General features: G+C 56.8%; 1 protein-coding gene across 1 annotated transcript; it reads left to right on the top strand.

Moving 5' to 3' along the window:
• Positions 1–5,945: 5,945 nt before the first annotated feature.
• Positions 5,946–16,636, top strand: KRT7 (keratin 7). Its single transcript, XM_040088677.2, has 9 exons — positions 5,946–6,737; positions 7,489–7,697; positions 10,168–10,228; positions 10,826–10,921; positions 11,579–11,743; positions 12,313–12,438; positions 13,751–13,971; positions 14,561–14,595; positions 15,460–16,636. Exons 1-9 carry the CDS (start codon positions 6,351–6,353, stop codon positions 15,645–15,647), a joined length of 1,488 nt encoding a protein of 495 aa, XP_039944611.1. The 5' UTR covers positions 5,946–6,350; the 3' UTR covers positions 15,648–16,636.
• The last annotated feature ends 5,165 nt before the right edge of the window (positions 16,637–21,801 follow it).

The following is a 21,801-nucleotide window of genomic DNA, read 5'->3' as shown; positions in this document are numbered from 1 at the left end:
GAGGCTGGCGCTGGATTCTGTGGGAGCTGTTGTCCCCGTTTCCTGCACAAACGGAATTGCGATGGCTGCCGGTGGGAACTGAGGGTTTTGGGGGGACCTTAACCCAGCCTGGGTTTGGAAATGGGATCCACTGGTGGAAAGTGGCTTCATGCCATTGACTCTGCCCGAGGAGAGGAAAGAGAGCTTTGATAAGAGCATTTTTTTGGGATGACTCTTGGGGATTATCTCCCTCCTTGCACCGTTCCCTCCAACCAGGGCAGGACTCAGGCTCCAGACACCCGCAATAATCCTGAGCTGTGTCATCCTGGGTTTATTCCAGCTCCCACAAACTGGTGTTCCCTTAGAGTCACCTCACGGTTTCCACCTGCTCGGGAAAGGCCACCCGAGTTTGGAGCTAACGGGAGCAGGGATGTGGGAGGAGCTGCTCAGGCCATGTGGGATCCCGGGAGGGACAAATCCATCCAGGGAATGATGGGGACACATCGGGGTGGTCCAGGAGCAGCCTGACCTTGGGAAGGGTCACCTGGAGAAAGGAGAATTTCCTAATGATTCTGTGTTTTGGGGCAGATCAGCCCGGATTGTGTCACTTCAGGAAAGACACTGAGGGGCTGGAGTGAATTCAGAGATGGAAACGGGGCTGGGGAAGCGTCTGAAGCACCAGGGAAGGGTCTGGAGACCTCCCGAGGGAGCTGGGAAAGGGCTGAGCCTGGAGAAAAGGAGGCTCAGGGGAGACCTTGTGTCTCTGCACAAGTCCCCGCCAGGAGGGGACAGCCGGGGCAGGGTCGGGCTCTGCTCCCGGGAACAGGAGGAGAGGGAACGGCCCCAGGCGGGGCCAGGGCACGGGCAGCTTGGACATCGGGAGGGATTTTCCCAGGGGAAGGGAGCTCGGCCATGGGCAGGGGCTGCCAGGGAGGTGCTGCAGTCCCTGCCCATGGAGGGGTCCAAGGAAGGGCTGGATGTGGCACTCGGGGCTCCGGGCTGGGGACAAGGTGGAGGTCGGGCACAGCCTGGACTCGAGGGTCTGGGAGGGCTTTTCCAGCCTCAGGGATTCTGGAATTCTGTGTTTGTAGCTCAGGGTGTCTGGACTCTGCTCTGGCCCTGGGAGAATTTGCAGTTTCCACCGGATCAGCCCCTGGAACCTGAGCAGACCGACAGGCTCCAGAGTCAGCTGGATTTTGTGAGAAGAGAGCAGGAGATTCCTGAGACATCTTTTCCAGAAAAACCAAGCCCAGCATTCCCAGCGCTGGCAGTTTCACCCCAGCACTGAGAACTGAAGTTTTAATTTGTTTGTTTGTTTTTTCCTTAAGGCTGGGGCTCTGGGAGGGACTCTCAACTTTCATGTCAAAATTATCCAGGTGGTGATGATTATCCATAATTATAACTATATTTATCCATATTCCTTCAGGTTTTCTTGTAATCAGAAAGTCCTGTAATTTGGGGGAGAGGGGAAAAAACAGCTTTAGGCCCTTGTCCAGTGAGGTGGAGAGGGGGAAAGTGCACAGCCGGGATACTGGGACACCTTCCCCTTGTGTCGGGTCACGTTCCTTGTTCTCGGGAAGGATTCCTGGGAAGGATTCCTGGGAAGGATCCTGGAGTGGGCTGGGTTTCCTGCTGTGCTCAGGAGCTCCTGGCATTGGGCAGAGCAGTGGGGGTGGAAAAGCTCCTCTGCAGAGAGGGCAGGAGGAACGTGGGGCTCCATCCCTGGGGGAAGGGCAGCCCCATCGCTGCACTGAGCACCTGGAGGGGCTGGAGGGAGAGATTCCAGCAAGGGCAGCTCCTTGGGAGGCTCCGAGTTGTTTGTAGAATCATGGAAAAACCTGACATAGAAGGGACCCATGAGGATCATTGATTCCAGCTCCTGACTCTGCACAGGACACCCCAAAATCCCCCCAGTCCCCAAATCCCAAATGTCCAAATGCTGCTGGAGCTCTGGCAGCCTTGGGGCTGTGACCTTTCCTTGGGGAGCCTGGGCAGTGCCAGCACCCTCTGGGTGAGGAACCTTTTCCCTAAATCCAACCTGACCCTGGCTGGCACAGCTCCAGCTGGGTCCTGTCCCTGGTCCCAGCTCCTGGCAGTGTTGGCGGCTGCTTTTGTGCTGTATCCAAACATTTAGGATTTTGGTTGATGGCCCTTTCGGGTTGCACCAAACAGGACAGGTGTGGGCAACTCTGAGCTCCAGGAGCTGTTCCCCAGGGATGGATTTCATGGCCAGCAGCTTCCAGGAGTGGCCAAGGACCAAGCCAAGAACTTCCCAGCCTCAGCAGGATGGGAAGAGCCAGGGGAGAGGTGAAATGCAGCTCGTGGAGGGAATTAGGAGCTTGTGGGAACACGGAGCTGGATCTGTCACCCAGGAAAGCTGAGACAGTGCCCTGGGCACCCTGAGGGGCCTCAGGACTTACGGAGAATATTGAATGATTTTGAAAAAAATTCCTCCCTGTGAGGGTGGGGAGGTCCTGGAGTGGATTTCCCAGAGGAACTGTGGCTGCCCCTGGATCCTTGGAAGTGTCCAAGGCCAGGTTGGACGGGGCTTGGAGCAGCCTGGGACAGTGGGAGGTGTCCCTGCCCATGGCAGGGGTGGCACTGGATGGGCTTTAAGGACCCTTCCCACCCAAACCATTCCACAACTCCATGATCCCACGATTCTGTTCCTACTGGTCCCTGTGACAATTCATATTTGGGGTTTGCTGTGTTTCAGCAGGAGGAACGCCTGGATGAGGAGTTTCCTGGATGAGGAGTTCCTGGGTGAGGAGTTCCTGGGTGAGGAGTTCTTGGAAGTCCTGGAGCACTTTGGGTGAGCCCAGACCTGGCCGCCTCTGGCAGAGACCTGATTCCTGTCCCGGTGCAGGGCTGGAAAAGTGGGAAGGAAAATGCAGTTTCCACATGTAAATCCACGTGAAGTTGCAGCCTGAAGAATACATTGGCCTCTACCTGGAGCAGGGAGAGGCCATGGCAGGGAATTCGGGTCCTTGGAAAAGCCACTCCATGGAATGTGAGGATTTTGGCCCATCCAGGTTATGTGGGATAAGGCTCGGAGGGTGTGGCTGGGATGGTGGGAAGTGTCCCAGTCTGGGCCAAGGGATTGCTCTGGATAAACTCCAAGGTCCCTTCCAACCCAAACCATTCCCTGGTTCCCATCGATGGAGGAATCCCACCAGGCTCACGGGAATCGTCGCAGCGCTTGGGAAGTGGCAGAAAACGAAACCAGGCACCAATTAAAGGACATCCAGTGGGACACAGGGCCCTGAGCGCTGGCGGGACGGAGGCACAAACCTTTGGAACCCTTTGGATCAGCAGCTGTTGCCAGGCAGAAAAGGGCACTCCCTGTCGCCGAGGTCTGGGCTGGAGCTGCGTCATTCCATTGACTTTATGGCCCGGTGACACAGGAAATGGGCTTGGGATCCATAAAATCCTGATAAACGGCCACCTCATCCCAGTAATCTGTGCATCAGACGGTGCCTCCAGTCATGGAGTATCCTGAGCTGGATCCCCAGGATCATGGAGGCCAACTCTTGCCTGGTGACATCCAACACCTGCCTTTGGGGTCCAGGAGAGCAAATTCTCTCTGAGTCTCTACTCATAGGGATTGTGATGAGCTGGGAATTGTGATGGATGAGGCTGCTTTGATTTTGGATCTGGGTTCACAGCATGGTGAGATCTTCAGCATCTTGGGAAAGGCGTTGTTTTGTTCCTGTTGATTTTGGGAGGAGTTTAGCAGGAGTAAGAGCTTGGCAGTGCCATTGGAGAATTTCTCTGGACATCATGAGGAATTTTTCCATGGAAAAGATGGTCAGGCACTCCAGTGGTGGAGCCCCCATCCCTGGAGGTATCCAAGGAATGTGGCACCCACTCCCCTGGTGGGGATTGGTCACGACTCGGACTCCATGAACAAGGAGGGCATTTCCAGCCTCAGTGATCCTGGGATTCTGAGAGCCCCGGGAGGTCACCATCCCCCAGAGCGTGCTCCCTCCCCGAGCCTGGGGATTGATCCCAAGGTCCCGTATCCATTCCCCAGCCGAGAGCCCACGCAGGCACTACGAGCTGTTGGGACGTGTGGGATCCAGGCCCAGAGCCCTTTGGATCAGGAGACACCAGCTGGGCTGTCCGAACACAACCTATGGACTCTCCTGCTCCTGGAAGCTTTCAATCCAAACACAGAAACCCAGGCAGGCAGCAGGAGGGATCCCCTGGGATAACACAGGAGGTGTGGAAACCCCACAGGAACACATTCCCAACACATAACTGCACTCACCTGCAAAGGTTTTCCACTTCCATGACAATATTTGATTTTGTTAAATTTTTTTTTTCTTTTTTTTTTTTTTGGCACTTTCCAGCTGGAGTTGTGAGCCTGTCTTGTTTTGCCAAGGATTCATGGAAGGATTTGTCATTTGTGGGGGTTTGGCTGCTCTGGGAGCGCTGGAGCCAGTCCTAGGTGTGCAGAGCCAGGGAGGATGTGACTCCCAGCATGGCAGGCAGGGAAATCACTTCCCCAAAAAGTCAAAAGTGAGCTCGGTGTCACCGAACCCCAATGCCCGGGGTCACTGACGAGGGCCGGGAGGAATTTACCGGTCCGAGCAGTTGTGGAACAATCCCGGGTTGCCATGGCACAACAACACAACAAACCCTGGGACACCTCTGGTGGCCACGTCGTGCCCTGCCCCACCTGGCTTCAGCCTGGGCTCAAACGGGGAATGTCCACCTGACAGGGAAGGGAGCAAAACTGGGAACAGCAAGCAGGGAATGAGGCCTCCCGATCCCGCCTGGATTGTTTGTGGTGCAGGGAAGGAGGGTTGGACTTGGGATGAAGACAGGCTCACCCTCACCCAAATCCAGGGCGAAGTCCGGCTCCCCAGTGCCGAACTGGGATTCCTGGAGGCTGCTGGGAGCGGCTTTGCCTTTGTGGCAGAAGGTTGGGATTCACCTGGATGGATTCACCTGCCTGGATGGATTCACCTGCCTGCATTGCTCCTCCTGTGCCTCTCGTGCTGTGTAAAAGCCCCCGTGTGCTGATCCAGGCTGGAATCCAACCTGGTGACGGCCAGAGCCGGGTGGGAGCTGTTGCCTGACCCTCAATCCCACACTCAGCTTCCATCCCTGTTTTCTGGGGATGTCCCAGCGCCGCTCCAGGAGCAGCCTGGCCGTGTGAGGCTGGACACCGCTGTGCTCCCAGCTGGGGATGGATGGAGAGCTCCCTCCAGCCCCAGGGGACGGGCAGGGCATGTCTGTAACACTCTATTTCGTTAACACTCGGTGGATTATTTTTATAATCCCAGGATCAATTAGGCTGGAAGAGACCTCCGAGATCACCGAGTCCGAGCTGTGATGGTGGGAGCCAAGCCAGCTGCAGGGCTGGCAGGAATCCTGCAGGAATCCTGCCCCGTTTCTCTCTTCCCGGATCGAATTCTCCCTTTTCCCTCTTTGCAAAGAGAATTTCCCTGCAGCAGCCGGGCTTCTCCTCCCCCCCGAGCAGGACGGGTGGCTTTGGAGCAGGCCGAGTTTGCAGCCAGCCTTATCTCCCGGTCCCGGGGACACAAAAGCTGAAGGGTGACACTTTCAGGCCAGACTTTGAAATCTCCTGGGGAATTTACGACCTGATAGTGAAGGGCTGAGGCTCCCTGGGACTATTTGCAAATGGTGAAAAGTGAGCAGAAACACGAATCCCAATTTTTTTTCTCTGCTTTTTTTTATTCGTGGATCCCCAAAACTCAAGCAGGGACTCAGAACGCTGAGCCAGGATTTTAATCCCGTCCCCTTTCGAGCGTGGAGTAAATGTTGGGTGGGACGCGACCCTCCTGACCCACCTGGGTTTTTAGGATTTATTTGAGGGATCAGCAGGAGAGGGGACGGCAAACGTACCCCCCTGGGCGGGCAGGCTCCGGGTGCCGCTGGCAGGGCCCTGGTTTATATTAAACAGGCAGGACCTGGCGCCGCGGCCCCTTTATCAGCTCTGCTCCGTGCCCAGGGGTGAACCCGCTCCAAATCCGTGTGAATTCCCTGTGCTCCCCCCCCCGGTCATTGCAACACCCGCCTGGACACGGGGAATCCGCAGGAAACGGGGCTCGGAGAGCTCGGGGTTCACCCCACAGGTGGCAGAGGAGCAGAGCGGGCACACGGCGCCAGGTGTGTCCCTGTCCCCGTCCCTTCCCCGCCGCCCTTCCCTGCTCCGTGCGGAGGGTGGGAGCGCCGCCAGGCACACCCAGCTCCCGGCAGTAAAATGATCCCCGCGGTGCCCTTGGGCCAAGCCCAGCTTGTCTAACGGATAAAAGGGGAAGGCAGCGGGAGCGCTCTCACTCCCCTGGGCTCCAGCGCAGCTTCCCCGAGCTTTGCAAGAGCCAGGCCACCCTTGGAGCACCATGTCCCGCTCCGTGACTTTCAGCTCCCGCTCGGTCTCCGGGCCAGCCCTGAGCCAGGTGCGGGTCAGCTCCGTGTCCTCCTCCCGCAGCTCCGGCCTCGGCCGCGCCGGCGGCTTCGGCAGCGCCAGCCTCTACAGCCTGGGCTCCGGCAGCAAGAGGGTCAGCCTGGGAGGGGGCAGCTCCTTCAGCGTCCGCTCGGGATACGGCTATGGGGCAGCGGGCCTGGGGGCCAGCCTCAGCCCCGGCGGCATCCAGGAGGTCACCGTCAACCAGAGCCTCCTGACGCCGCTCAACCTGGAGATCGACCCCAGCATCCAGAGGGTCCGCAAGGAGGAAAAGGAGCAGATCAAGACCCTGAACAACAAATTCGCCTCCTTCATTGACAAGGTGAGTGCTGGGGCTGGCTCAGAGCCCGGGGGGTGCTGGGCAGTAGCTGGGACCCGGAATTGGTTTAATCGTGAATGGGCTGAGGAGCGGTCCTGGAGAACACGGTGGGATTTGCCTGCTGCAATCAAATAGTTATTATTCAATGTATTCTTATTATCCGATGTATTAAAGCCCTGCTGGCGCTGCCAACAGAACAGGTGTTGGCCTTGCTCGGGCTGCCTTTGCAGCCCTGATTTACCTGGGATTGCCCAAAGGGGGGTGCAGGCCTTGCACCCCACCCCAGCACCAAATCCGGGGAGGGAGAGGCTCCTGGAGGGACCTGTCCCAGGAGAGCAGATGGAGCCAGAACCTGCTCCAGGAGAGCAGATGGAACCAGAGCCTGCCCCGGGGGCTTATGCTGCCCTGCCCAATTTGGCTCTCTTGCACTAATTGACCTTGTGTAAATCCCGCTCTGGTATCCCCGAAATGTGAGGAATCCAGCAATCCTGGAGCTGGAGCAGTTGGAGGGTTTGAGCTCTGGGGCCAGTTTCTGTCAAGTGTCAGCCCAGCAGAATCTGCTTTTCTTTAATTCAGCCATGGCCTCAAAGTCGCCAACCAGGTCCCAGAGCAGCCAGGCTCTTTAGCGGAGTCTCTGTGACCCTCCTCTGGTGCTTCCCACAAACACCCAAATTCCCGGGATAGGATTTCCACCTGCAGCCCTCCCTGTGGCGTCAGCCCCACCATCCCAAATGACCCCCGCTCTCCCTCCCAGGTGCGGTTCCTGGAGCAGCAGAACAAGATGCTGGAGACCAAGTGGAGCCTCCTCCAGGAGCAGAAGACGGCTCGGAGCAACATCGCTCCCATGTTCGAGTCCTACATCAGCAACCTGCGGCGGCAGCTGGACGGGCTCCTGGCGGACAAGGGGCGCCTGGAGGGAGAGCTCAAGAACATGCAGGACCTCGTGGAGGACTTCAAGACCAAGTAAAGTATCAGTGTCCCTCCGACGGGGTGGTGGAGCTGCCGGCTGGGCCGGTGGCCGGGCACGGATGTCCCCGGCTCCCCTGCCAGGGTGGGAGATGCTGGAGATGTTTTGTGGCCAGGAATGAGGTGTTCAGTTCAGGGAAGCTGCCTGGATTCTTCTTGCTCGTTGTTTCTGGCACCTCTTTCCTGTGTGGGCCGGTGCCTCCATCCCTTTGGCTTGGCTTTGGGGCCACCTCAGGGTCGGAAGTGGCGTTTTGGGGCCCACTCAGGGCTGAAGGTGCCACTCTGGAGCCTCCCTGGGGTTGGAGGTGGTGCTTTGGGGCTCTTTGGCGTGGCCGGAACTCCAGGAGTTCCGCAGGAGCTCCCGGCTCATTCCCTGGGCAGGGAATGGAGCAGCTGCCCTGCAATTCTTCAGTGACTTTTCAGTGTCACCTGGGAGGAGCCCCAGAAGAAAGGTGGCCTTTGTCCCAGCCCGGCCCAGCCCAGCTGGGAAATGTCTCTGAGAAAGGAAGGGAAGAATAGGACGGAGCTGGCAAACTGGATCAGGCAGGAACTGCAAACACACAGCTGATAATCCCCAGGGCGTGTTTAGGGAGAGTCAATATCCAGAGATTCCCAAAGAGCTGCTGGGGAATGATGCTTCCCCCAGCCCTGCCCGCCAGTTCCGTCTCCGTTACTCCATCCACGGTTGGCCTTGGGATCTCTGGAAGGGGCTGGTTTGCAGCCAGAGGGATTAAAACCCAAAGTTCAGTTACATTTCCCATGGATTCAGTCCGTGGATTTATTCCTTTCGATCTGTGGAAAGCCAAACCCTCTATGTGCTAAGGGAAGGGAAGCAGGAATTAGGAGCTGAGGGAGTGGGGATGCAATAACTGGAATGCAGAACCTGCTGCTCCCCATTCATATGGAGAAAATCTCATTTAGAGCTGGAAAGCCTAAGCCATGATGTGCTCTGGGAGTGCTCTGGCCTCTTTTCCATAGGTCTGGATTCCACAGGAATTCCCAGGTGATATCTAGGGGAGGGAAGGCTCCAGGGATGAGACCCAGCCCCTCACTCAGGAATTGCAGTGGGAGAAGGTGTGGAGCCAGCTGGGATCATGCTGCCCACAGGGCTCAGTTCCAAGGGCTGAGAGGGTCCTGGCCTTCCAGAGGGGCCTTGGGATAATATTGGACGATTTAGGAAGAAATTCCTCCCTGTGAGGGTGGGGAAGCCCTGGAATGGATTTCCTGGGGAAGCTGTGGCTGCTCCGTCTGCGGAAGTGCCCAAGGCCAGGTTGGACAGGGCTTGGAGCAATCTGGGACAGCAGAAGGGGCGGGGATGGGATGGCCTTTGTGGTCTCTGCAAACCCCGGCCATTCCACGATTCCATGCTTTACCAGTTCATTGACCAGCTCAGTGCAGCTGACCCCAGGAAATGAGGAATTCGATGATCCATTCCGGAAGAATTCGGTGCTTTTATCTCTCCCTGCTGATCCCTTGCCTGCAGAGGTGGCACCTCTGCGTCATTTCCCGGAGTTTATTCCTCTGGAATAGCACTGGCAGCTCACTGACCATTGATCCCAGTGCGGATGGGCGCGATTCCAGGTCGGAGCAGGAGGGAGGGGCAGGGAGGCTGGGAAGGTGCAGCAGCTCCCGCTTTGGAAGGCAAATTCCAGCTCTGGCCATGCAGGGCCCATGTAAATAAAGAGACTTAACCTGGCAACAACAATTCCCAAACAGCCAAAGTGCTTCCTGCTCTGTTCCCTGGCTGGCTTTCGGGATTCCCAGATCCCCAGAGCAGGTTGGGGCTGGATGTTTGGGCAGGTTGGGAGTGCACAGACAGGTCCAGGTGGGCTCCAAGACCCAGGTTTGCAGACCAGTGGTGGTCCTGTAAAATCCACGGAGAGGGATTTTTGTGAACTTTAAGTGAACCCCTGGGGACTTTGAGGTGAGGGTGAACACCGGGACGGGAATCACCAAGACTGGAACTTGGTGAGACTTTGGATCAGAATGAGGGTAATTAATTACCTTTGGCTCTTCCCAGGACAGTGCCATGTGTTCAACACCTGCAAAACGTTCCCAGCAGTCTGGGACAGGGAAGTGCAGAGCGGAAGCAGCTCCGGCAGGTGCTGGGATCAGCCCAGAGGAGTTTGTGGCATCTGTTTGTGTCCCTCCTGATTTGTATTTGCTCCCTGAAGGGTTGGTGGCAAAGTGGGGGCACAGCCTGGGCCCGCCCCACAGGAGGAGCAGGAATCCTCTGAAGCTCAGGGAATTTTAAGGACTGTGGGAGAGCAAGGAGGGGATGCGTTTCAGGTGATGGTGGTGCGGAGCAGCTCATCCACCGCTGGTGCAATTCCACTGGGGAATTGCTGGGCTGGCTCCCAAGAAATGGAGGGATGGAGAAGAGAACTGGGATAACCTTCCACTGAGGTGTTTTTCCTTTCATCCAGGCTCTAACTTCACAGAGATCCCTTTTCTTTTTTCCTGGCAGGTACGAAGACGAGATCAACAAGCGCACGGCGGCCGAGAATGAGTTTGTGGTGCTCAAGAAGGTGAATATCATCGCGGGTCAGGGAATCCTCCGATGGAACCTTAGAGTCCATCCCATTCCCACCCCTGCCACGGGCAGGGACGCCTTCCATGGGCCCGGGGTGCTCCAAACCCCGTCTGGCTTTGGACACTTCCAGGCATGGGGCAGCCACGGCTCTTCCCTGGGATGGATCATCAGTGTGTGCAGCCCCAACTCACAGTTTACTCTTTGCCCTACTCACAGTTTACTCCAGCTCTGCTGAAGCTCTGAGGGGCAGGATTCCATCCCACACCTGCCAAAGGCAGCTCAGGGGAGGCCCTGGGGTCTCCACACACGCAGGGAAGAGGTGTTGGGTCCCAGGGGTACCGGAGGTGATGCTGGATCTTCCTCTGGGATCTTTCCCGAGGTCTCCGTGTCCAACCTGACCCTGAACGTGCAAACAGGGATCCAGGGGATCCCCAGGACTCTCATGATCTGTCCTCCGGCAGCATTCAGTGCCCTGGGAGGTGATTTGTAGGCCCTGGGTGCCACTGGGACACCTGGAGCTGGTTTGGGGAGGTTGGGTGTGGTCGGACATCAAAGCTCCACAGTCTTAGTGGGATATTCCTCATTTTTCCAGGATGTGGATGCTGCCTACATGAACAAAGTGGAGCTGGAGGCCAAGGTGGATGCTCTGACAGATGAGATCAACTTCCTGAGGGCTTTCCATGAGGCGGTGAGGACCCTTCTGCTTCTTCAGAGGGAGAGAAATGGGAATGCTGGCTGGAAATATGAATGTGGGGAAGGCGATGGATTCATGGGGTCTTTCCTTCCATGAGCAAAGCTGTACCTGCATGTGAAGTGATTCCTCTGAGTTCCCATGGATTGTCACACAGATTTCCCCCTCTCTGGGCTGTGGGATGGATGGATTGCAGACATAAAGGGACAGACGTTGTATTTGGGATGCTGATCGTAGGAAAACAGGAGAAACGAGAGGTTTGTGGGGATTTGGTGCTGTGTGGCAGGAATGAAGGAAAGCTGCCTGTTCCCAGCTCCTTCCTTGTTTCAAAGATCAGGGATTGTCTGAGCTGGACACACATCCTTGGGAGAGGTGCTGGAATTTGCCCCTCCAGGTTCTGCAGCCAGCTGGGTTGTAGTCTGGGATAACAGTGGGATAAGCAGCCCTGCTGCCAAAGTAGGGATAAACATCTCCAGCTCTGCTGTTGGTTGTTGCTCTGTGCTTTGCAAGGTTCTTTCCCTCCTAATTAATGATTATTTTGATGGGATTCTTATCTGCCCCTCTTTCCCTTCTCTCCTTGGATTCTCCCTTTAACTGGCTTCCAAAAGAGGGGCCCTGGAACCTCGCTGATGAATGGGCTTGGTTTTCCTGCAGGAGCTGAACGAGCTGCAGGCCCAGATCTCGGACACCTCGGTGGTGCTGTCCATGGACAACAGCCGGAACCTGGACCTGGACAGCATCATCGCCGAGGTGAAGGCGCAGTACGAGGAGATCGCCAACCGGAGCCGTGCCGAGGCCGAGTCCTGGTACCAGAGCAAGGTGAGCTTTGGGAGGGGAGAAGGATCCAGGGAGACCTTGGGGCCCCTTCCACTGCCTAAAGGAGCTCCAGGACAGCTGGAGAGGGCCTGAAGCGATCAGACACAGGGAAGAGTTTCCCACTGCAAAAGGGCGAGGAGAGATGGGAGATTGGGAAGGAATTCCTCCCTCTGAGGGTGGGAAGGCCCTGGGATGGATTTCCCAGAGAAGCTGTTGTTCCCCCATCCCTGGGAGTGTCCAAGGCCAGGTTAGATGGGGCTTGGAGCACTCTGGCACTGTGGAAGGTGTCCCTGCCCGTGGCAGGGTGGCACTGGATGGGCTTTCATGTCCCTTCCCACCCAAACCGTTCCACGACCACCAGCTGTGTCAGCAGCTGTATCCCCTGAGCCGTGAGGGGAGTGGGGGGCTCTGTCCCGCTCATTCCCGCCGTTCTCACCCCTCACTCCGTGTCCCACTGCTCTGTCCCGCTCATTCCCTGCCGTCCTCACCCCTCACTCCGTGTCCCACTGCTCTGTCCCGCTCATTCCCTGCCGTCCTCACCCCTCACTCCGTGTCCCACTGCTCTGTCCCAGTACGAGGCGCTGCAGGTGACAGCCGGGAAACACGGCGACGACCTGAGGAACACCAAGAATGAGATCACGGAGATCAACAGGGTCATCCAGAGGATCCAGGGGGAGATCGAGAACGCCAAGGCCCAGGTGAGGAGCTGCCCCTGTCCTGTCCTTCTCCAGCCCCAGAGCGGGGATCTGGCCCTGATCCCTCTGGGGACGGGGGACAGCGTCTGAGGAAGCAGCTGGAGCTGTGTCTGGGGAGGGCCAGGTTGGATATCGGGAAAAGCTTCTGCCCCCGGAGGGTGCCGGCACTGCCCAGGCTCCCCAGGGAATGATCCCAGCCCCAGGGCTGCCAGAGCTCAGGAACAGCGCTCTCGGGTGTGGAATTTCGGGGTTAGTGGGATTTTTAGGGTTTCATGTGCCGAGCCACGATGTCCTTGTGGGTCCCTTCCCGCTCTGGCTGTTCTGTGATGTTAGGGATGTGTCGGGGATCTGGCTGTCACACAACACCTGGAACTTGGAGGTGTTGGAGATCTTTCCAACCTTCACCATTCCATGGTCTGTAAGAACCGTTGCTGATCCTGAAGGATTTCAGTTCTGCTGGGGCAGGGGCAGCGTTGGGAGCAGGGTGGTCCTGACAGGAAGGAGGATCTGGGAGAGGACACATGGAAATCACCCCTGGGACACAGAGGGGCCACCACACAATCCTCGTGCCCTCCTGTTCCTGGGATCCTCGTCCACTCCCTGTCCCAGGAGGAAACGCCGTGTTTGGGCGCACACACAGGGGTTTGGGGAGCTCTGTTTGCTTTCACTGGGGTTTTATCACTTTATCAGGGCCTGGAGCTCCCAGCTCTCCAGATAAACCTGGTGATTCATCCCGGATTGTTTGGTTTCAGGGCAGGGAGGCTCCGGCACCAGCCGAGAGCTGCCCTCTTGGGGCTCCCTTGGACAATGGATGGGAGCCCCAAGCCTCTTTGCAGCCCTTCCTGCCAAACACGGGGGTTTGGGAGCTGTGGGGGCACAGCTGGGGGTTCCCACAGGGCTGGACTGGGGCTGGATCCGGGTGTTTGGTAGCTCCAGGTGTGCTCCAGTCCACACCCACCCACGTCTCAGTTAGACAGAGACTGCCCAGCTCTGAAAAAACTCTGGGGAAATTACAGAGAAAACCTGAGCTTTCCTGAGCCCCAAGGGATCCGTGGGATGTGGGGGACTGGGAAGCTGAGGATCACCTAGAAAAAGCGCAGACACTGGGGAGAGACTTGGTCTTCCTTTTGGGAGACCTTGGAAGGAGATGAGTTTTCCATCTCCATCCAGCACCCAAAAAACCCAGGTAGGGACCAAGTCCCATTTGAGCTCCAGATCCACGAAGAGGGGCTGGGCAGCAGAGCCAGGGCTTTGGGGCTCAGGATCCTCCTCCAGGGATCGGGAGCCCCCTGATGTGGCCGCTGTGTCCCCGCAGCGAGCGAAGCTGGAGGCGGCCGTGGCCGAGGCCGAGGAGCGCGGGGAGCTGGCCCTCAAGGACGCCAGGGCCAAGCTGGCCGAGCTGGAGGACGCCCTGCAGAAAGCCAAGGCCGACATGGCCCGGCAGCTCCGGGAGTACCAGGAGCTCATGAACGTCAAGCTGGCCCTGGACATCGAGATCGCGACCTACAGGAAGCTGCTGGAGGGCGAGGAGAGCAGGTGAGGACACACGGAGAAGCAAAGAGTCCCTGTGTTCCCTCTGGGAAGGATCCAGCCCTTTGCTCCCTTTGCCTGGGGACGCTGTGACAGCCCAATCCCCATTTCCACAAGGAAATCTTTGAGAAGCTGAGCTCTGCTCCTGGAAATGCTTTGGCTGAAGAGCTGAACCGGCAGATTCTGGGGGAAAAAAAACAAAACAAAAAACAAAAAGAAAACCAACAAAACAACCAACCAAACAAAAACACCAAAAAAAAATCCCCCCTCCCCCAAAACCCAAACAAACAAACAAAAACAACCTGGTGAAAATAGGTGAAGAAGAAAAAAAATTGGCTTCTGTCATGTTTGATGCTGGTGGCAGAACATTTCCAAGTGGAAATCCCTGTGGAATTAGGACAGAACCTCTGTGCTCTGTCCTCCCCACCCATGGCTGGTAAATGCAGGGCTGGAACAAAGCCCTGGAGGGCCCAGGGATCTTCCCTGGATCATGTGCAGCTGGAATAGCACCTCCCTGCCTCCGTCCTCCTCCTCGGCCCCCAGGAGCAAGGAAAGCTGAGTCTAATCCCCCCCTTCCCTCTGTCTTTTCCAACAGGTTGGCCGGGGATGGAGTTGGCAACGTCAACATCTGTGAGTGGATTTTGTTGTTTGTAGCGGTTCCACCTCGCTGTAAACCCGTGGAAAAGGGGGCTCGGAGTGTCCCAGTTCTCCCAGTTCAGCCTCTCCCTACTGGGAGCACCCTGAGGCTGGGGGTGGTGCTGGGGCTCCATCCTGAGCTCATCCGGATGAAATCGGACTTGGGGCAGCCTCGATCCTCCTTTGCTCCCATTTTTGTATGGATAGGAAGGCGCTAATGGGAAATGCATGCCCCGGGTTGGGAATTAGCGCCCAGGTGGTGGCAGAGGGTGTTTTTCCAGGTTGGGAAGCGTTGGATCCTCACCTGGCCCGGACCATGGGCAGGAGCTGCTCTCTCTGGGGTGCTCCAAACCATTGGCTCTGATTTCCAGCCGCTTAATTCCTGCTGGGAATTGGGGAGCCACGTTTGGGGCACCAGGAGCTTTGGGGCACCAGGAGATGATTGTGAAATGGGATTCTCCATGGATTTTCTAGGGGTTCTCCATGGGTTCTCCCAGTTCAGGGGATCCTGAGCCAGGCTGGGTGATGGAGTGACAAGGGGAGAAGGGAGGACTTTAAACTGAAAAAGGGGAGGTTTAGGTGGGATATTGGGAAGAAATACTTCCCTGTGAGGATGGGGAAGCCCTGGAATGGATTTCCAAGAAGATTCCCCATCCCTGAAGTGTCTAGGGCCAGGTTGGGTGGGATTTGGAGCAGCCTGGGACAGTGGGAGGTGTCCCTGCCCTGGCAGGGGTGGCACTGGATGGGCTGTAATGTCCTTCCCACCCAAACCATTCCATGATCCCGTGGGAGCCTTTCCTGCCCGGCTGGGTGCAGCTTCCAGGTGCTCACGTTCCCTTTGCTCCTCTCCCTCCCCAGCTGTGGTCAGCACCAGCGGCGGGGGCGGATATTCCAGCTCCAGCGGACTCCTGGGAGGAGGGATCGGAGGAGGCCTCAGCCTGGGAGCGGGAATGGGCAGCGGAGCACTCGGCTTCTCCTCGGGAGGCTCCTCCAAGTCCTACACCATCACCACCACCTCGTCCAGCCGGAGAAGCGTCAGGAAGTAACTCCAAGGATGGAGCTCGGCATTCCCGGCCCCCAAGAGAGGGAAACCACGGAAGGAAAAGTCTTGGTGCCTTTTGCAGGATGAATTGGCTGCAAAACTCCTGCAGTGCTGAGGCCCTGCCCCTGCCCAGCCCGGGCTTGATCCTGCACTCTTGGATTTGAACCGTTCCTCTGGGAGCAGGATCAAGCCTGCGGGGTGAAATTTATCCCGGGGTGCCGGTGGGGTATCCCTGCTGTTACCCTTGTGCTTGGTACCCCCTGCTCCGGGCTGGATTTCACCCCTGGAAAGGCAAATCCCACATTTCTACTTCTGCGAAAGAGCAGAAGATTCTTTCCCTCTTAACAGGATTTGGAAGAGTCCAATCCCTCAGGCTCCTCAGCCCCTGCCAAGGGCTCACCCTGGGTTGGGTTTTTTAAATGCACCAGGAAGAAAACAGGTTTGGGTCTCCCCTTATTTTCTTTGGAAATGGGCTCGGGGTTGGGATTCAACATTGTCTGGTGACTGAAGCTGTTTCTGACCAAAGGCAGCACTGACAGATTGATTTCAGGCTCCTCATAGCAAAAGAGCTCCTCGAGAACCTCCCACACCCTTTCCCTCTCTTTAAAAGAGGCCCAAAGCTTGAGGGATCTAAAACTGCTTCAAATTCCATGTGTCCTGCTGAACTGGGAGATAAATTCCCTGTTTTTGGGTGTCTCTGTTTACCGCTCCCTATTTAAGGGTATTTAGTGATACCTGGAGTCTCCTGCAGTGAGGGTTCAGTTGATGCCCCATTCCAAAAACTCCTCATTCCTGCCAAAAATGGGTCTTCAACACACCAAGGAAATTGTAGTTACTGCAGTAGGAAGAGTTTTTAGGGAACTTACTCCAAGGACCTGCTCCCAGTTTTTGTGTTGTTGTTCAGCCCCGTCCTGGCATTGTGTCTTGAGTTGGATTTTTAATGCTTTTTATGTCTCACATGAGTCCTTTAATAAAGTTTCCCTTTTAGCTGCACGTCCAGTCTCAGCCAGGTTCTTTGTGCTGCCCTGGGTGCTCAGAAGCTCTGGAGAATATCCAGGGATCAGCTTCCTGCCGTCACCTGGAGCAGGGCCAGGGTTTGGGGGTTGCTCGTTCCTGGTGGGAATTTGCCTGCCTGGAGTCTGGGCAGAGGGATGGGGGGGAGTTTGTCCAGAGTCGTGGTTTGAGCTCAGGACTGAAAGGGAATCTGGTTTTAATGGGAGGGAGGAGTGGGATTTTAACCCTTCTTGCTCATGGATTCCCTGGAAAAAAAACCAGCAAAAATCCTGAGCGTGGAAAAGACGCTTTTGTGACCCAGTGCAATGGGAAATGTGGGGAGCTTTATTTCCAGCTTTGCCACGATCCAGTGTCCCTGTCCCAGCCCTCGCTCCCTTGTGGGAATGTTTGATCCTCCTCGGAGCTGTGAGATGGGGCCTGGGTCCTCTGGAGCAGGGACACAATTCCACAATTCCCCACAGTTCCTGTGGGGTTCCGGGGGGAGCTGGGCCCATCCCAGGGCAGGTTTTGTCTCTCTCCAACAAACCCTGGCTTTGGGGTCACTTGGGAATGCTGATTCCTCTGGGATGGGGGGTGAATCCTGGGTGGATTCTTCAAGTGCCTCTTTCCCAGCCCCGCCACAGCCCAGCACCTCCCACCTGAGGGGCACCACTGTCACCCTTGGGGTGGCTTTGGGACACTTGGGCAGGAATTGTGTGGCTCTGGGATGCCCGTGGAGGAGCTGTGGGTGTCACTCTGCATTACCAGGGATTTCCAAGTGCTCCAGCACTGCTCCTTAAATTTTTAGTTCCAGGACCTGGGAAGGGTCTGGGTGGCTGCAGGTGACACCCCTGAAGGACGGGGCCATCCCCAGGGACCTGGAGCAGCTGGAGCAGCGTCCTGTGGGAATCTCCTGAGGATTAACAAGGCCGAGGGCGGGTGCTGGCCCTGGGTCAGGGCAACCTGGGATGGATCCAGGGGATGAGCAGAGGGAGCAGCTCTGGGAGAAGGAGCTGGACAGGACCCAGAGCCCCCTGTGCCGGGCTGAGCCCCGGCGTGGGCAGAGGGGAGGGGGCTCTGCTGCTCTGCCCCGCTCGGGTGAGACCCCACCTGCAGAGCTGCTCCAGCCCTGGGACCAGCACGGGGAGGACGTGGAGCTGCTGGGGAGAGTCCAGAGGAGGCCACGGAGCTGCTCCAGGGCTGGAGCCCCTCTGGAGCCAGGCTGGGAGAGCTGGGGGTGCTCAGCTCACTCCAGGGAGAGCTCCGAGCCCCTGGCAGGGCCTAAAGGGGCTCCAGGAGAGCTGGAGAGGGGCTGGGGAATGCCAGGACACAGGGAACGGCTTCCCAGTGCCAGAGGGCAGGGATAGGTGGGATATTGGGAACCCTGCCCCAAGGTTGTCTCATGGAATTGTTAAAGTTTAAGATCATCAGGTCCTGGTTGAGATTTTCACCTGATGCTTCAAAGGAATGAAATTGTCTGAAAGCAGCAGGGCCTGAGCTCAGCTCCCCTGGGCAGGGGCAGTGGGGTGGGAGAGAGGGAAATTCCCATCTGGGAAGATTCCTTGGCTCGGTGAGGTTATAAAGGGCAGCGCTGCAGGGAGAGGAACTTTTCCAGCCTCTCACTGGAGATGGTGGGATTTGGTGCTCTTGTCTTCCTGGGAAGAGGTGAGTGGGGTGGGATGGGGTGGGATGGGATGGGATGGGATGGGATGGGATGGGATGGGATGGGATGGGATGGGATTGGATGGGATGGGATGGGGTGGGATGGGGTGGGGTGGGGTGGGATGGGATGGGATGGGATGGGATGGGATGGGATGGGGTGGGATGGGATGGGGGTTGGGGGTGCCTTTGCTGGGGGTTCACCCCAATGAGCTGAGCAGGACCTGGTCAGGTTCTGGGACAAGGAGCTGCCTCACCTCTCTCCCACCTAATTTTAATCCCTGCACTTGTGAGAATAGAAAGATCAGGGAACTATGCCAAAGGATCTGGTTTTAGTGGGTGTGATGAGGGATTTTAGCCTTTCTTTCTCCTGGATTCCCCAGAAAAAAAAAAAAGAAGACAAAAATCTTGAGCATGGAAATGACCCTTCTTTGTCTCCATGCAATGGAGATGTGGGCTTTGTTCCCTGCCCTGCCATGATCCACAGGTCTTCCGGCACACACTTCCCATGGGAGCTGTTCCTGCTGCTCAGATTCCACTGCTCCAACCCCAGCTCCGCTGCCCAGTGGGAATTTCTGGGTTCTGATCCTGGAGCACTTCCAGATCCAGGCTTTGGGATGGAGGTGAGGCCTCACTGGGAGGGGAAAGTGGCTGCAAAAGGCAGAGAAGAGGAATCCAGCTTAGGAAATTCCCCGGAGAAGAGGCAGATTTGGGTGGGTGAATATTCCAATTTACAGGTGTTGATGGGTCTGTGGAGAATGGGAAAAGGGTCGCGTTATTTGTCTGTCTGCAAATTCCCAGGAATCGCAGAGTCACTGGGCTGGAAGAGACCTTCGAGATCATCAACCTTCAGCCCTGATACCTCAACGAAACCATTTCACAACGAGTCAGCCGTGGGCTCCCCCAGGATAACCAGCTCCTAAATCCAGCTGGGAAATGGGAATTACTGCTGGAGCCCTGGGGAAGCCTCTCACCTCAGAACTTTGCACGTTCTCAGGACTTCACCCCGCTCTTCCAGCCTTTCCACCCCAGCTTCCAGCTCGGCCTTGCCCAGGAGAGCTCTGTCTGTGTTCTGGAAATGCACTGGAGATGGAAAGAGGAATTTTAGGAGGGAGAGTAGACTCGGGGCTGCCCGCAGGGTCAGTGCCATGACTCTGCTCTGTCTCCTGGGATTTGGGGTCTGATTGGGGTTTGAGCTTCTGCTTGTCCTTGTTTCCTGTGCTGCCTTGGGGAAAGAAGTCGCCACAACCACCCAAAAACCCGAACCAGAGAGGGAAAGTTCAGCCAGAGAGTCCCTTGCTCACCTTCCTTAGGACAAGTAGCTCCTCCTGGGCCTGTGTCTGCAGGCTCTGCTCATCCCTGGGTCTGCGTGGGAAAATGGGAGTTTCTGCTGGAGTTCAGCACCATTCCCTCGTTCTCAGAGTCCCTTCAGGCTACAGGTGAAACAAATGACACTCTGATTTTTTCCCTCTCCCCAGACAGTGTTTTGGGATACCTTGCTCTTTTTTTGTAGCCTGTGGGAAAACAAACGTGTTTTCAGAGAGGTTTCTGCAGCACAACTGCTTTTGTGCGACCTCAAATAGCTGCTGAGCACTTGGAAATCTGAATTTCTGAGTCAGGAAGGAGGGAAAGCAAACGTGGAAGAGGAATATTCTGCTCCCTCCATAAATGCGGATGTTGCTTTCTGTACTGAGATCCTGGGAGATCTTTCCATCTTCTTCACCTCCACCATGGGAATCTCCTGCAGGTGAATCTATTCCATCTCCACCTGCAAATTCTCTGGGAACCATTTGCTGTCCCGAAAAGTCCAGTGTTTCTGCCTGCTCACAAATTCCAAGCAACATTTTGGAGTTGCGTTCCTCTGGTTTTTACTCACATTTTCCCGTTGGTTTCCCAGCCCTGCTTTGCTGCTCTCAGGCCTGTTTGTAACTGGGCTCTGCTGCTCCTCAGGGCTCCCCGTTTCTCCCTCGAATTCCAGATGAGGGCCCTGAGCTTGATGCTGCTCTCGCTGTGACCCTGCAGGAAGCTCCACTTGGTCTCCAGCACCTTCTTCTGCTGCTCCGGGATCCAAACCTGAGTCCCAGGAAGAGGAATGGGGAATGGGATGAGGACTGTGGAGATGGTGGTGAAGGGTCTGCGGGGCGCACACGAGCAGCAGCTGAGGTCAGTGGGTTTGTCCAGCTGGGGAAGAGGAAACGGAGCTGAGACTCACTGGGGGCTGCAGCTTCATCCCGAGGGACAGCATCTCTGCTCTGGGAGCAGGGACGGCACCAGGGAACGGCTGGATCTGCGCCATGGGAGGGTCAGGCTGGATTTCAGGAGAGGTTCTTCTCCAGAGGGCACTGAACGGGTTTCCCAGGGAATGGCCACAGCCCCAAGGCTGCCGCCGCTCCAGGAATGTTTGGACAATGCCCTTGGGCACGGGGTGGGATTTTGGGGTGCCTGTGCAGGGCCAGGGGTTGGACTGGATGATCCCTGTGGGTCTTTTCCCAGGTATCGCATGGCAAAGTGCTCGTGGGAGCCAGCGCTGGTGCCCTGGCAGTGGGACGTGCTCCTGCTCTTGGCACACCTGGCAGCGTTTCCCAATCCAGCAGCTTTTGTTTGGGGGCACCCGTGTGGAAATGCACAAAAAACCCCAACAAAGACGTTCTGGAAACCAGCTCTGCCACAAATCTGTGCTGTGCAGAGAGGGCTGAGAGGGGCCTGGAGGGCAGCTGGGACTGGTTTTATCCTGTGTCCTGCCCCAGTCAGGCTCAGCGGCCAGAGCAGCGGCGCCGGGACACTGAGTCCTCGTGAGCCCCAGGGTTTGGCACAACCCTGGCAGCTTGTGCAAGCTCCCTTGGTGTCTGTAATGAGTTGTTCTGCCAGGATTCCTTGCCCTTTCCTTGCCCTTTCCACGCCCTTTCCATGCCCTTTCCTTGCCCTTTCCATGCCCTTTCCATGCCCTTTCCATGCCCTTACCATGCCCTTTCCATGCCCTTTCCATGCCCTTTCCAGGCCCTTTCCGTGCCCTTTCCATGCCCTGTCCATGCCCTTTCCTTGCCCTTTCCATGCCCTTTCCATGCCCTTACCATGCCCTTTCCATGCCCTTTCCATGCCCTTACCATGCCCTTTCCATGCCCTTTCCGTGCCCTTTCCTTCCCCTTTCCATGCCCTTTCCTTGCCCTTTCCTTGCCCTTTCCTTGCCCTTTCCGTGCCCTTTCCATGCCCTTTCCATGCCCTTACCATGCCCTTTCCATGCCCTTTCCATGCCCTTACCATGCCCTTTCCATGCCCTTTCCGTGCCCTTTCCTTCCCCTTTCCATGCCCTTTCCTTGCCCTTTCCTTGCCCTTTCCTTGCCCTTTCCGTGCCCTTTCCTTGCCCTTTCCATGCCCTGTCCTTGCCCTTTCCATGCCCTTTCCATGCCCTTTCCATGCCCTTTCCTTGCCCTTTCCTTGCCCTTTCCGTGCCCTTTCCATGCCCTTTCCATGCCCTTTCCTTGCCCTTTCCATGCCCTTTCCTTGCC

This window comes from Hirundo rustica, chromosome 35, assembly GCF_015227805.2.
Source record: "Hirundo rustica isolate bHirRus1 chromosome 35, bHirRus1.pri.v3, whole genome shotgun sequence".
Classification (NCBI taxonomy): domain Eukaryota; kingdom Metazoa; phylum Chordata; class Aves; order Passeriformes; family Hirundinidae; genus Hirundo; species Hirundo rustica.
The sequence above is the reverse complement of the archived record's forward strand: the minus strand, read 5'-3'. Positions and strand labels throughout refer to the sequence as shown.